Source organism: Procambarus clarkii, chromosome 81, assembly GCF_040958095.1.
Source record: "Procambarus clarkii isolate CNS0578487 chromosome 81, FALCON_Pclarkii_2.0, whole genome shotgun sequence".
Classification (NCBI taxonomy): Eukaryota; Metazoa; Arthropoda; class Malacostraca; order Decapoda; family Cambaridae; genus Procambarus; species Procambarus clarkii.
In genome coordinates this window covers 19,992,494-20,009,053 of record NC_091230.1, presented here as the reverse complement: position 1 = coordinate 20,009,053, position 16,560 = coordinate 19,992,494, and the positions used below count along the sequence as shown (strand labels likewise).

At 49.3% G+C, this 16,560-nt stretch overlaps 1 protein-coding gene across 1 annotated transcript in view; it reads right to left on the bottom strand.

Moving 5' to 3' along the window:
* The window catches only part of LOC123748939 (serine-rich adhesin for platelets), a 357,404-nt gene that overhangs the window by 198,784 nt on the left and 142,060 nt on the right, over window positions 1-16,560 (bottom strand). Inside the window, 5 exon segments of the mRNA XM_069315267.1 lie at window positions 6,043-6,179; window positions 9,703-9,822; window positions 10,252-10,500; window positions 12,346-12,459; window positions 14,729-14,897. Of these exon segments, the coding sequence (XP_069171368.1) occupies window positions 6,043-6,179; window positions 9,703-9,822; window positions 10,252-10,500; window positions 12,346-12,459; window positions 14,729-14,897 (789 nt within the window).

Sequence of the window (16,560 nt, the reverse complement as noted above, 5' to 3'; positions counted from 1 at the left end):
CAATCAACGCACCCAAAGTAGGCTACACAACTCGTAACCCATCCCGTCAAGGGTATAATAAGTGGGGGGGGGGGGAGTGGGAGGGAGGGGGGGGGGGGTGTTGACGGGCATGGCTGGCAGGATACCCAGCCCCCCTCCTTCCCCCAGCAACACAAGTGCCCCTGTTTGTTGATGGGGCAGAGATGGGGGGGAGGAGGGGAGGTTAGGGGGGGAGGGGGAATGGCTCTCATGGGGGGGGAGGGAGGGGGCACCCTGCCTACCCGATCCTTGGAAGATGGAGGGGGTGGGGAAGACAGGGGGGTGAGGGAAGATAGGGGGAGAGGGGAAGATATGGGGAGGGGGGGGGGGAAGATAGGGGGTAGGGGAAGATAGGGGAGTGGCGGAAGACAGGGGGGGGGTGTGATGAAGAAGGAAGAGTGAACTGGGAAGGGGAGAAAAAAAAGGGAAGGGATGAGGGTGGGGGGGGGGAGGGGGTAGAGAAGATAAGTGCATGGGGGGGGGGAGGGGGGATAAATATTCGGTAGTTCTCACTAACACAAGTACAGTAATTATATTCAACACCACCCCTTGGAAAATAGTACTACTGATATATATCCAATAATTACATCAACAATAACGCCTGTTACTTATTGAATTGATAACACAACCAAAACTACTACGAATAGTAGTAGTAGTAGTAGTAGTAGTAGTGGTGGTGGTGGTGGTAGTATTGGCTGGATCACGCCACGAGTGTTGCCGGGGGCTGGATGCATGCGGGTCCCAGGGCTTCCCAACGCTTTTACACAGTCGCTGGTCTAGTGGTTACAACACCGGGCGGTCAGTGGCGGAGATCCTGGCGGCCTAGGTTCGATTCCTTGATGGGTCATTAGTGTGTGAGTTGGTGTGAGTGTACTCGTCTAGTTGTGCTTGCGGGGATTGAGCTTCGGCTCTATGGTCCCGCCTCTCAACTGACAATCAATCAACTGTTACTATTATTTTTCACACACACACACACACACACACACACACACACACACACACACACACACACACACACACACACACACACACACACACACACACACACAGGAAGCAGCCCGTAGCAGCTGTCTAACTCCCAGGTACCTATTTCCTGCTAGGTAACAGGCGCATCAGAGTGAATTAAATTCTGCCCCATATGTTTTTCCGCCGGCGCCAGGGATCGAACACCGGTCCCTAGGACCACGAGTCTAGAGCGCTGTCCACTCAGCCACCAGCCCCTATTGTATTTGTTTTCACACCGGCAAGCCAAAAAAAAATCTTTAAAATCTTCCATGTGTCGTTGGAAGAATGGGCGCACGCTGCTGCTGCAAAAAAAAAATCATATATACATTTAGTCAAAAAAAGACTATGGATAAGTCGAGCAGACACATACGACATCCAGATGTTGCAAGCGAGACGTTGCAACATAACACCAGCAGCAACAACTCCCTGTCTCCCACCAGCCAGAGGTAACAACAGCATTTCCTGACTTTTTCAAGTACAGGAGGATGGGGTTAACTTCTCATTTTTTCTACTTAAGCTAATTAGGTTGGTTAGGTTAATGTTTTAACTCTACATTAAATGTGAAATGGTTGTTGTTCTAATGTAGATGATGAGTCACAATTACGTGGCTGAAATATGGTGACCAGGTTATCTTGAGATGATTTCGGGGCTTTGTAGTGTCCCCGCGGCCCGGTCCTCGACCAGGCCTCCACCCCCCCCCCAGGAAGCAGCCCGTGACAGCTGACTAACACCCAGGTACCTATTTTACTGCTAGGTAACAGGCGCATAGGGTGAAAGAAATTCTGCCCATTGTTTCTCGCCGACGTCCGGGATTGAACCCGGGACCACAGGATCACAAGTCCTGCGTGCTGTCCGCTCGGCCGACCGGCTCCCTAGACCACACACTAGAAAATGAAGGGACGACTAGGCTTCGGTCCGTCCTGGACCATTCTCAAGTCGATTGTAGACTTGAGAATGGTCCAGGACGGACCGAAACGTCGTCGTCCCTTCATTTTCTAGTGTGTGGTCTGGTCAACGTTGTTCTAATGGTCGTTATTAATTAACAATGGCTGGGAATTTCTAATTATCTCCATGAAACTGATCCATGTCTAAGGCGTGTAAGGATGAATGAACTATCCCCCCCCCCTTCCCTTCAGCTTCTGACTAAAGGCGGGGATGATGCGTCTACAGCGGGGGTTGTACGTCTGGTCGGTACGTGTACCGATCCCCTGGTACGTGTACCGGTCCCCCTAGTACATGTACCGGTCCCCTTAGTACATGTACCGGTCCCCTTAGTACATGTACCGGTCCCCCCTAGTGCGTGTACCGGTCCCCCCTAGTGCGTGTACCGGTCCCCCCTAGTACGTGTACCGGTCCCCTTAGTACATGTACCGGTCCCCTTAGTACATGTACCGGTCCCCCCTAGTGCGTGTACCGGTCCCCCTAGTACATGTACCGGTCCCCTTAGTACATGTACCGGTCCCCTTAGTACATGTACCGGTCCCCCCTAGTGCGTGTACCGGTCCCCCCTAGTGCGTGTACCGGTCCCCCCTAGTACATGTACCGGTCCCCTTAGTACATGTACCGGTCCCCTTAGTACATGTACCGGTCCCCTTAGTACATGTACCGGTCCCCTTAGTACATGTACCGGTCCCCCCTAGTGCGTGTACCGGTCCCCCCTAGTGCGTGTACCGGTCCCCCTAGTACATGTACCGGTCCCCTTAGTACATGTACCGGTCCCCTTAGTACATGTACCGGTCCCCCCTAGTGCGTGTACCGGTCCCCCTAGTACATGTACCGGTCCCCTTAGTACATGTACCGGTCCCCTTAGTACATGTACCGGTCCCCCCTAGTGCGTGTACCGGTCCCCCCTAGTGCGTGTACCGGTCCCCCCTAGTACATGTACCGGTCCCCCCTAGTACGTGTACCGGTCCCCCCTAGTACGTGTACCGGTCCCCCCTAGTACGTGTACCGGTCCCCCCTAGTGCGTGTACCGGTCCCCCCTAGTACGTGTACCGGTCCCCCCTAATTAGATAACGGGAACATGAGGGAAGAGAGGCAAGTATATAGCTATGAGTCAACCGCTGGGTAGACAAAGCAAAGCTTTCTGTTTATTTATAGGGTAATGTGCCCCTATTAAGTGAAGTGAGGGAAGGGGAGGTGGGAAGGGGAGGTAGGAAGGGGGAGGAGATGGGAAAGGGAAGAAAAAGGGGGGCAGGGAAAGGAGGAAGTGGTCGGGATGGGAAAGGAAGAGGTAGAGGGTGCTGAAGAGGAATATAAAACGAGGTTGATGGTATCAACTAAATAAATGAGAATGAGAGACGGCTCAGGGGGATGCCAACCACTTGGGCTGGACGGTAGAGCGACGGTCTCCTTTCATGCAGGTCGGCGTTCAATCCCCCGACCGTCCAAGTGGTTGTGCACCATTCCTTTACCCCTCCGTCCAATCGCTAATCCTTATCCTGACCCCCTTCCAAGTGCTATATAGTCGTAATGGCTTGGCGCTGTCCCCCCCTTCCCTGATAGTTCCCTTCAGGGGGGAACACAGTGCCAATCGGAGGCACTCCTAACTACCAGCACATGGCACGCTGGTAATCACCTAAATAAGGGCACTTTTAAGACAATCGACGCAGCCTATGTAAGGACAATAGTTGACAAACTAACGTTGTAAAAGTTCAGAGATCTGCAACACTATTACTGCATGAATTAAATGGGCTCATTTATGAGGACACACTAAGAGAACATTTCTTAAAGGTGAGAAGGATTAGAGGAGGGGATATAATCCCAACATACAAGATACCAAGGTACAAATAATAATGAAGAGACTCAAAGGGAGGGAAGGAGAGGCACTAGAGGCACTATAGAGGCACTAGGGGAAGTGCCAAACAGTGCCGCTCAGCCCCCGTCTTGTGCTGCGCGGATCAAGTGATATCATGGATCAAGTGATATCATGGATCAAGTGATATCATGGATCAAGTGATATCATGGATCAAGTGATATCATCTTGCCCAACATATCAACACAGATTTTTGTTTTTCCTGAGAGTCAAGGACTATCATTGGCTGACCGCCGCTACACTATACTGTATCCTTTAATACATTGACCCACATTCTTAATACAACAGCAGCAGCGCTGCCGTCAAGACAACAGCCGCAGCGCTGCCGTCAAGATAACAGCCGCAGCGCTAGACAGCTGTCAACTGTCACGGGGTATACAGGAAGCTGTCAACTGTCACGGGGGTATACACAGGGTTCAGTTTACATTACCAGAGGGGGGTTCAGGGTCATCTCTCCCCCCCCCCCCACTGTCTACACCGTGGGAGATAATGACATACTAACACACCATTCTTTTCCGACCCAAAATATTAATGTAAATAATTAATTAACTCCATGAAAAGCTTGTAGAGAGCTTCTGTGCTGAAGCCGTTCCACGCATTTTGTTAACTACTCCATTCCCCCCCTCTCCTCCCCCCCTAACTACTCCCCTCCCCTCTCCCTACCACCCTAACTACTCTCCTCCCCCCTCCTTACACCATAACTACTTCCCCCCCCCTCCCTACCACCCTAACTACTCCCCTCCCTCCCTCCCTACCACCCTAACTACTCCCCTCCCTCCCTCCCTACCACCCTAACTACTCCCCTCCCTCCCTCCCTACCACCCTAACTACTCCCCTCCCCTCCCTACCACCCTAACTACTCCCCTCCCCCCCCCCCTCCCAACAACCCTAACCCCCCCCACCTCTGGCCACGCCTCATCTGGGTTCACGTATCCAAAGCCCTACCAAAAAAAATAATACTCTGTAAAGTAAACATTAAGTTGTAATTTCTATCAGTAATGATATTTGGGAGCGAGACTAAGGTGGAGAAAACGGCAGTATGGCTGTCGACGACGGCGCTGGCGCTGTCGTGCGCGTCGCTGCTGGTGGTGGTCGTCTTCGTGTCGGCGGTGGTCGTCTTCCTCCGGTACATGCTGATGGTGGAGGACGACAAGGTGTGCATGGAGGTGGTGGCCGTCGACCCCCAGGCGGCGACGGCGATGGACGCCAGGGACGCCGCCAGGGACGCCCAGCTGCTGCCCCTGGCCGAGCAGCTGCGGGTGGACGTGAGCGTGCTGAGGGGCCTCACGTGCCACGAGTCGCGGCTGCTGACGTGCCTCGTGCCCCGGGGGCGGCTGGGCATCACGTGGGAGGACGTGGGCGGGTGCGACGACGCCCTCGACCAGATCTGGCAGCAGCTGGTCCTGCCGCTGGTGTACGCCCGCTACATCGACAACGACCCGGGCATCATGCCGGCCAAGGGCATCCTGCTCCACGGCCACCCCGGCTGCGGCAAGACCCTCATCGCCAAGGCCATCACGGCCGAAGTAGACTCCAATTTCCTGTCTATCGACCTGTCTAAAGTCCGGGACAAGTGGCTGGGGGAGAGCGAGAAGATGGCGGACGCCATCTTCACTCTGGCGTATAAGATCCAGCCGTGCATCATCTTCATCGATGAGGTGGATGCGCTGCTCGGCCGCCGCGCCGAGACGGATTGCAACACTGATCTGATCATCAAATCCGTCTTCCTGTCCCGGTGGGACGGACTTGAGACGGATGAGCACGCGATGGTGTTCATCCTAGCCGCCACCAACCGCAGGCATGCGCTCGATCCCGCAGTCCTGCGGCGCTTCCCGCTGCAGTTCAACATCCCTAAGCCTAACGAGGCGGGGCGGCGGGAAATCCTGGAGATCCTGCTGCGGGGACGTCGTGTGGACGCCGACGTAGACGTGGCGGAGCTGGCCAGGGTGACAAACGGCTTCACGGGCTCCGACCTGAAGGAGGTGGTCCGCTGCGCCTCCGTCTCGGGCCTACAGGAGCTGCTGCAGGTGCGCAACTTGCGCGAGCCGCGCCGCTACAGTCAGATACAGCGGCAGTACTGGAACACGGAGCCTCGACCCATCACCATGGCCGACCTCCTGGGGGCCATTGCGGTCACCAGCAAGGAAAAGAAAACGGACTTACCGTTTTACTTCTGATGATTTAGAAAAACTACAACTACTCACTCGATGTTTTTGACGGAGACCTTGGCGGACATGTTGTTGGTGAGGGCGTGTTGTTGGATGTGCAGCGCCGCCAGCCGTAGCGCCACGTCGTACTTCAGCTCAGGGGAGAACCGCTCTTGGATCACGTCGTTACAACACTATGGGAGAAGGAACAGGTGGAGGGGCTAGTGTGAGTGGTTGTAGAGAGGGGGGAGGTTGTTGTGGTTGATGTAGTTGTGGTGGTGGTGGTTCTAGCACACCTGGGGGGTCTTAACTTTAATGGAACCTCCATTATTATGGGTATTTTCCTATCTTAATTATGGCTGGTTTCCCCCATTCTAAATCTTATGTATTTCTCCCCCCATGTCCAGTCAGTTGAGACATATTTGACTTTTAGTCAATTTGTAACATATATTTTTTTTTTGCTTTCATAATAAACCAAATATCGATTTGTTACTGTTAATTCCATCTATTTAGCAGATTAAGTTAATTTCAAGTTTAGCTACTAGCTTTTAAACCTTATTCACTAAGACTAGTATCTTCGTTTAGTCAAGAATTTCTTTATAATTCCACATATCTACTTCAAGCCCACTTAAAGGCTGTATAAATATTTTTTCAATGTGAAATTTTATCAAACAGTTCATTGATTCGTGTTAAAAAACATCACAGAATCTACCCCGAATATAATTTTTATTGTCTAATGTCTGATATGATATAAAACTGGGCAATTATGTAGTTTAGATGGTAACTAGCAATTGGACTAACGTATGCCCCTATCAAAGGTTCTTTTTAAACCTCAGATAACAAAATGTGAATATACAATTCTTATCAACCAATTTGTTCAAATATTTTTAGTTGCCAATTAGGGTTGACATGGAGGGAAAAAATGAGTAAAACTCATCCCCAAAAAAACCCACTGTACCTCTGCTTTTGGGTTTCTATAAAACCCAAAAAGTTCAGAGCTTCGTTACAGAGGAAGTAAATGCTGAAATGTCAATTTTAAAATGAAAATTAAAAACACATTATTTTGACCGTGTTTACAAAAATATAGATTTCATAATGGTATCCTGTATCCATGTCATCATGGAGGAATATTATAAAACAAATCGACAATATTTATAATAAAAAAAAAAAAAAAAAAAAATATATAAATAAATAAAACACCTACAAAAAAATATAAAACCAAAAAACCATTTGTCGTGGCGGCAGAAGTGTAACTACCCTGATGTTTCTAAGATTAGCCTCCTTCAGCCAACTCCATCGGCTCTAGTGCTTTAGGACACCAACAAGGTCACAAACACTAGCCCCCCCAGCCAATGTACTGACAACCCAACATAACACACACGCAAACAAACAACACATACAAAAATGTCAACCCATGGTGGACAGGCCACCGAACTTTCAAACCTCCTCTCTCTCTACACCCGCATCCTCTTCCTGAATTTCATCTCCCCATCCCTCTACCTCCCCCATCCTTTCCATTCCCTATGGACATCAAACCAACAATATTTGTTCCACAAATATTAATAAAAAATAAATAAACCTTTAATAAAAACCATTTTGAAAATAAGGTTCTACAAAAACCCCTCAAATGACTGTCAGAAGGTACCTGGTTGATTCGTATTTGTTAGTACTAATTAGTTAGTTATAATTAGTTAGTAGTTTCGTCAAACTACTAATAACAAGCTACTAATAATATGGTCAAACTACATCGTGTCAAAACATCAGCACACAGAGAAAACATTGCCAAACATGTGAAAAAAATAATTCACCATTACAATAGAGAGAAATCATTATTATTGTCACCATCAGAACACAAGAAAACATTACTACCACACCATCAGAACACAAGAAAACATTACCACCACACCATCAGATCACAAGAAAACATTACTATCACACCATCAGAACACAAGAAAACATCACTACCACACCATCAGAACACAAGAAAACATCACTACCACACCATCAGAACACAAGAAAACATCACTACCACACCATCAGAACACAAGAAAACATTACCACCACACCATCAGATCACAAGAAAAAATCACTATCACACAATCAGAACACAAGAAAACATCACTACCACACCATCAGAACACAAGAAAACATTACCACCACACCATCAGAACACAAGAAAATATTCCCACCACACCATCAGAACACAAGAAAATATTCCCACCACACCATCAGAACACAAGAAAATATTCCCACCACACCATCAGAACACAAGAAAATATTCCCACCACACCATCAGAACACAAGAAAATATTCCCACCACACCATCAGAACACGAGAAAATATTCCCACCACACCATCAGAACACTGATATATTAGTTACCAACAGGATACAGAACACAACAGTAGGAGCAAGTATTTTCCACTTCAAAATACTATATCACAGGCCTACACAAAGTTAACCCCAAGCGCAGGAGATAGCAATGAGAGAAGCGGCGAGGCGGAGACCAAGAGCTACGCTACTGGTAGAGGGGTGGTGGAAGGGGACCTTAAGAAAACGCCTATGACAAGCTATACTTTATTAAGCATGCCTAAGTGTACAACCACTACAGCCTACACCCTCTCTACTGTGGGTGTAACAACAGGTGCCAATGGGCTCCATCTACACAAATTTACACTTGATTAGGTCGTGATATATCAAATATTTACATGCTAAAATTTCTAAGACATGACAAAAAAATGTGTCTTAAAAGTGTGGGTCAGAAGGAAGGTTGCCACAATTTTCTATTGGAAAAAAATCTACATTAAACTTTTATTAGGAGATGGAGCAGGTGGGTCTGAGAGACCTCACTTCCGGAGAAGGCGTCTCAACAAGTTCCAGAGGACATTCCACCGCAAGTATTTCTTCATTATCCTTCTCGCTCGCGCCAGGAGTTTCCTCACCAACTGCCACCTTAAGAACGCACCACCTACCGCCTTCAACCTCTTCAAGTGCCTCATTATGAACTCGATATTCCGGATGACAAGTTCCACTATTTTGAGTCTGAGAGCCCACTTGCCCAGGGACTTCAACTTGCCAAGGAGATACAGGAGAAACCTGAGGTGGTAGAGGAGGCGCAGGAGTTTACGGTACTCCCAGACTAACCTTCCTAAGCTACGCCACGATGGCTTCTTAAGGAGTACTACTTGTCTAGCAGCTGCAGGGTACAGGTGCTGGATGGGACCAGCATACACAGGGACACCTGTCTCACCGACTACCTCTGCCCCACAGGCGCGGACAAGTGCACGGGACCAGATGAAGAGTGAGCGTGCGGGTTCCCAAGAAGAAGAAGAAGGGATGATAGAGGACTCTACAACGGGATGATAAGAGCTACTGCCTGCGAGAGTATCATATATAGAGACCAAAATCATTCCAGGATAGTTTGGGCAAGTATTCCATTGCTGTTTATGTCCAAAACGGGAAGCTAGACTGATAAGATAAGAGGGATTACTAGAAGATAAGAGGGATTTCCCACCCGTGATCAGAGACCGAGGGCTAGAGACCGAAGGCCAGAGACCGAGGACCTGAGACTGAGGCGTTGAGACCGAGGACCACAGATCAGGGGCAAGACACCGCGACAACGTCGACAAGCTTCTGGAGGAGAGGTGCAGGGGGAACCCTCCGGGTGCAGTACTCCTCTTCGCCAGGAAAGGGAAATTCCAAGTAACTGGAGGTTTTACCTGGAGATAGAGGTACTCGAAGGCCATGGAATCCTTTCTGAGGAGGTCATAGGCATCCCGCGGCACAAAGGTCACTCGGTAAAGACATCTCAGGTGCTGAGCCCCCGGACGAGCTGCAATCTGAAAAAAATGGAAATTAGATGAATTTTAATCCGGGGTTTTTGTATCGGATGATGGCGAACGGGATGACATTTCAGGAAAAGCGAATGTATGAACGGTATTTTGAGGGCGTGAGCTGGACTCTATAATCTCTCCTCTCTCCCCACTCATAATCTACTAACCTCTGTCTTATTCACTGTGGAGAGCGATTGATTGATGAATAGAAATTCACCCAAGAGGTGGCACGGGCATGAATAGCCCCGTAATGTGGATAGCGTTATTGTTGTTTTATGATTTTCTCTCTGATTGCATTCCTCTTTCCATCGCTCCCGCTGTTCAGTACATTCCTTTCCCCTCCCATCATTCCAGCCTAATAATCACCCCTCCTCACCCTCTTCCCTCCCTCACCCTCTCCCTCACTCCTAATCACACTCACTCCCTCACACTCACCCTGGACAGCGCCTCCTTCGGGTCTAGTATAGTGAGCTTGTTCCGTCTGAGGCTCTTGACGTGTTCCACCACCAGGGAGAAGTGTTCCGGGCTCTTGATGCCCAGCTTCTGGTGGAGGGAGTCCAGCACGTCCCCCACCGTGGTGCTCGAGTCGTACTTGAACGATTTGGTCTGGCCGTTCTCGAGGAACACCTTGAGTACGTTCGGCATGAACGGCGTCGTCGACTCGCTCGAGCTGAAGTTGGACGGCTGTGAGGGGAACTTTGAGCGAATTAGTTCAATATGTGTACAAGCAGAATTTTGGTATTGAGCAGTATATGTGTGTGTGTGTGTGTGTGTGTGTGTGTGTGTGTGTGTGTGTGTGTGTGTGTGTGTGTGTGTGTTTACTAGTTGTGTTTACTAGTTGTGTTTTTGCGGGGGATGAGTTTTGCTCTTTCGGCCCGCCTCTCAACTGTCAATCAACTGTTTACTAACTACCTTTTTTTTTTTTCCCCCACACCACACACACACACACCCCAGGAAGCAGCCCGTGACAGCTGACTAATTCCCAGGTACCTATTTACTGCTAGGTAACAGGGGCACTTAGGGTGAAAGAAACTTTGCCCATTTGTTTCTGCCTCGTGCGGGAATCGAACCCGCGCGACAGAATTACGAGTCCTGCGCGCTATCCACCAGGCTACAGGCCCCTGGGCCTGGGTTGTGTGTGTGTGTGTGTGTGTGTGTGTGTGTGTGTGTGTATGTGTATGTGTGTGTGTGTGTGTGTGTGTGTGTGTGTGTGTGTGTGTATGTGTATGTGTATGTGTGTGTGTGTGTGTGTGTGTGTGTGTGTGTGTGTGTGTGTGTGTGTGTGTGTGTGTGTAAATCACAAAGAAATTAACACGTAATGAACAATGTGACAGCGTCAGACCACCAAGGAAAAATTAAGACAGGAATTTCCCTAAATACTTTCGTATTTAATAATACATCTTCAGAAGGATTGTATTATTATATACATCCTTCTGTTGATGTATTATTAAACACGAAAGTACTTAAGGAAAAGTCTTAATCCTTCCTTCGTGATCTACCACTGTTATACATATATGACAACGTCATATATCCTCTTATAACGCAGAGATTCATTTTGTTTGGATTTTTGTTTGTTATACGAGCGAGTGAATCTTTCAATACTGCAGAGGCTTGTACACAATTGCAAACAACGCGACGATATAAATTCCATCATTAGGAGTAACGGATGATTACTTTTACACCAAAATATATTACCTGGAGAGAGGTATACCAAGCGTTACTGAGAGGTATACCAGGTATACCTTCCCTGCACACCTCTCCTTCACTACCCCGGGCACCGCCGGGGCGTCCCTACCCTTCTTCACCCTCTCTTCATATACTGTATAAAGAGACGTGGGGAGAGGGGGGCTAAGGAGAGGAAGAGGGAGGGAGGGAGAGGAGATGGGGGAGAGTGAGAGACGGGAAGAGAGGTATAGAGGAGAGAGAAAGAGGGGGAGGAATCAGAGAACGAGGATGGTGAGATAAGAGATGCTAGAATGAGAGTGAGGGAGAAGGGAGGAGGAGAAGATAGGAAGAGAATGATGTGTCTCAGTAGGTGGGTTAGGTGGGTAGGTCGCTTGGTGGGGGGTTGGTGCAGGTGGGTGAGTGGGTCGGTATAGGTAGGGCGTTGGTAGCAGGTGGGTGTGTGGGGTCAGTTTAGGTGGGGGATTGGTGGCAGGTGGGTGAATAGGTTGGTTTAGGTGGGGCGTTGCGGGTGGGCCAGTAGGTCGGTTTAGGTGAAGGGGGGAATTGGTGTAGGTGGGTTAAGTGGGTAGGTGGCTTGGTGGAGGGTTGATGCAGGTGGGCGAATGTGTCGGTCCAGGTGGGATAGATTGACAAGAAACACTCTGGCAAACTTGACTGAAGAATTTCCAAGAAACTTGTCTTAAAAAACTCCAGGGAACATGAGTAATGAAATCTAAGTCTTCACTCCAACCTTACAATCGTATTAATAACCAAAAAATATCACATTAAACTGAGCCTAAAAACATCGCCCCCAGAGAGGAGACTCAACTGGTGTCTCCAAAATGTCTAAGATGGTCAACTTACAGAGTACGAGGGCGAGCCGTTGATGTCGACACTCTCAGCAAACCTCACCCTCGAAGGGTTGGACTTGAGACGCTGCTTCTTGGCGGCACTCAGCAGGGCGGACTTCCTCGCTGACTGTCAAGGGAGAAGACGCAAAAGGTCAGCTCTCAATCGGTTGAACTAGCTAAGAAAGTCTTGAGAGACTAGCTAAGAAAGTCTTAAGAGACTAGCTAAGAAAGTCTTGAGAGTGGCAACTGTACTTGTCGAGTCAATTGTTATATACGTCACAGAAGCATACATGCACATAGTATAGATGTCTGGAGGGGGTCTAATGGTGACCATCAAACCAGAGGGGACAGGGCTCTGTCTTTCAGCAAGGCCAAAAAACTTACCACAAAGGGCGCATTCGTGGAAAAACAAGACATGGGGGCGTGGGGGATCTGGTAACCTGGGGATCTGGGAACCTGGGGATCTGGTGACCTAAGGATCTGGGGATCTGGGGATCTGGGAACCTGGGGATCCGGGGATCTGGGGATCTGGGGACCCCTCATCAACAACTTCCCCTGAGCAAGACGTTACTGAGAGAGAGGAAGGGCGTTGCCAGGCTCCACACTAGTGGAGTCTGCCAAAGTTTCCTCATTAGTGGTCAATATATCTGGTTGGCAACACTTTCTTCCTAAAGACCGACGTCGGAGAACAGGTGTGTGTGTGGGATATTACAGGTGTGCGTGTGGGATATTACAGGTGTGTGTGTGGGATATTACAGGTGTGTGTGTGGGATATTACAGGTGTGTGTGTGGGATATTACAGGTGTGTATGGGATATTACAGGTGTGTGTGTGGGATATTACAGGTGTGTGTGTGGAATATTACAGGTGTGTGGGATATTACAGGTGTGAGGCAATTAAGTCGACGAACTATTATACCGTGAAGAGGAGGGGGAAAGGGGGGGGGGGTGGACGCTATCATAAAATAGGGGAAGGAATAATAACTAAAAAGGGGGGGTGGGCCATTACAAGTGTGGCGCAGTGGTCAGCGCACCGGGTTCACAACCTCGCGGGGAGTTCGATTCCCTTCGGCAGAACACTCGGGGAGGAAGGGGGGGGGGGGGGATTAAATAAGATGGAGAGGTGAAGGGAAGAATTGAGAAATGTGGAAATATACAGCGAGTTACGATAACCAGGAGTTGTGAATATAGAGAGATGAAATGCACAACATCGGGTCAAGAATAGACGCAGGGGACGCAGCCCCCTCACACACACACACACACACACACCTGGTGTCTGGCACAGTGTTTCGTCTACCTCCTTGGGAGACGCAAGGCTGAGACGCTAATTGCGTCCTTGGAGACGGGAAGCTGAGATTCTTGCGTCTTTGGAGACGGGAGGCTCAGATTCTTGCGTCTTTGGAGACGGGAAGCTGAGATAATAGTGCTCTTGGATATAATTCCAACACTAACACCAGGGAGGGAGGGGGGGGGGGAGGTGGGGGACACACACAAGCACGATAACATCATCAGCATATGAGACGCTGACAAACATTAAACCACCGTTTTGAAACCCGACCCCAGGGGCTCTTTTTCTCGAGCCAGTGTGCACAGCCTTTGGCTAGACCAACACTGGAATATGCAGCACCGGCCTGGAATCCGAACCTCGTGTAGCAAAAAAAAAAAATCACAGAGCTTTGCGACAAGATTAGTGCTAGAGCTAAGCTTATGGAAATACATCTCACACCTCATAAACAAAGGGGGGATTATGAGTGTACACACCTATACATCCATTCACAGCCACCACAATATACTACCACTACAACCACCCCCCTACAACTACCCCAACGAGACAACTCTACAACCACTCCTAAAACGCTCGTCCCCACCAAGCCATAATTAACTTTCCCACAGTCTGGTTATGACGCCTGGTATGGGGAGGGGGGGGGGGAGTCATAAGGGCAGGGAGGGGGGAGGGGTCGAATGGGGAAGGGGGTCGAATGGGGAGTGGGGGAGGGGAATCAGGAGTTAGGTTAAGAAGCGGAGAGAGGGCGAAAGATGCATGAATCAAGTCAGTCAGATCAGTCAACCAGTCAATTATCAAACATAAATAAAGCAAATAATTGTGCGTGTGTGTAAACAGAACCTGCCTCTAATTATTTATAACCCAGCAGACCCAGATGAGGGAGAAGGAACTATCAGGGGGAAAGCGCCAAGATATTACGACTATATAGCACTGGGAAGGGGTCAGGATAAGGATTTGGGATGGGATGGGGAGGGGGAAAAGGAACGGTGCCCAACCACTTGGACGGTCGGGGATTGAACACCGACCTGCATGCCAGATGAGGGAGAGCTACAGCTGGCTGACCTAGCCCAAGTCCTAGCCCCCGCAACACCAGTCCAGTTGGAGGTGACTTACATTATCCAGGGGAGGTTGGGTGACCGTCAGCTGGACTTTATCCTTACACGACCTGACCAACTGGATAACGTGGTCTCTGGGGGCCTTCTTCACGTCCTCACCGTTGATCATGAGGATCTGGTCCCCCGGCAATAGCTTGTCCTCGCTGGGGCCTCCGTCGGTCACGAATCTGCGTCAGAACAGAAAAGTCAAGATTCAAAAGGCAGAACAAAATGCTTTTTGGAGGGAGTTTAACATTTCGAACTAAGTGTTATATTTTGTGTACATTGGCGACGTGTCGCGGATCGTTGGTATACATGTCTAAGTTGAGATGCATTACTGGCGGGTGGCAGCGCTACTGAGAAACACCTTGGTGTGGTGGGTGTGGTGATGTGTGGTGGTGATCTGTGGTGGTGATCTGTGGTGGTGACCTGTGGTGGTGATGTGTGGTGGTGATCTGTGGTGGTGACCTGTGGTGGCGACAGTGTGTAGACAATACTATCTCTCGCGTCCTACGGTGTTGACCGCTACTAGGCCAGATGTAATATTAGAAATAGGCTTCGTTTACCTAACTACACCCAACCTAACCAAGTCCTGCCTAACCAAGTCCTGCCTAACCAAGACCAAACCAAACCAAATCCAGACACACAAACCCACACACACACAAACATTATTACAGCCACACAACACACACGCTAACACAAACATACACAGATGAGGGTGAACAACATCCCAGCTATGCCCTCAACACGCTATCAGCTCCTACAAGACGTGGGTTCGATACCCGATGAAGAAAGTACTATTCGGACTACTTGAATGAACGACAATTAGCTTCAATTCGCTTCGTCTGATAGTTGTTTTATCAGATAATGGCTGATAAACAAATGCCGAGCGTTCGGACGGCGATACAGAGTGTGCATTCTTGCTCTCTCTCTCTCTCTCTCTCTCTCTCTCTCTCTCTCTCTCTCTCTCTCTCTCTCTCTCTCTCTCTCTCTCTCTCGCTCTCTCTCTCTCTCTCTCTCTCTCTCTCTCTCTCTCTCTCTCTCTCTCTCTCTCTCTCTCTCTCTCTCTCTCTCGCTCTCTCTCTCTCTCTCTCTCTCTCTCTCTCTCTCTCTCTCTCTCTCTCTCTCTCTCTCTCTCTCTCTGTCTCCACCCCGTGGCAACTCATGGATATCAGTGTTTAAAATTATACCTTCGTTTATTTATAGTAAACGTTCTATTGTTATAACGTTTAAACGTTTATTTACAGTAAAACGTTCCGATACCATTGATTCGTGGAGGTCATTTGAGCCGAGCACCTCCGTCCATTACCCGTCCCGCCCTTCCATCCCCAAAAAACTCTGTCTATTTACATGGAGGAGGCTGAGACAGGGGCGTCGACGAGGCCCAGCTTCCCAGATGAGATGGGATGATATCGGCGGAGGCGGAGGATGCTTGTGTCTGGAGATGAATGGTGGTGATGCTGCCGATTCTAGATCACTCACAGCGGGAAGGAAAGGATTAGAGAAGGGGACAGGTACAGCGCAGCCCCCCGTGGAAGAGTTGGAAAGGGGAGGAAACTAAGGAATGGTGTGGTAGATAAAGAGCTGAGAGGCGGCGAGGGGTGGGTAGTGGGTGGGGGTGGGGGGGGTGGGGGAGGAATACACTGATTTTCAGTGTATTCCTCCCCCCCCCCCCCCCACACACCCAGTTGAGGGTGCCAGACACCGCCTCTCAAGGCTTGGTCCCCTCTCCCTCAAGCCACCACAAACAAACAAACAAACAAAGCCAGCACCTCACACTGGTCAAGTATACACTTGATATATTGGTAAGTATATTTGTAAATATGCTCGCGTAAGCCTCGATACAGATTA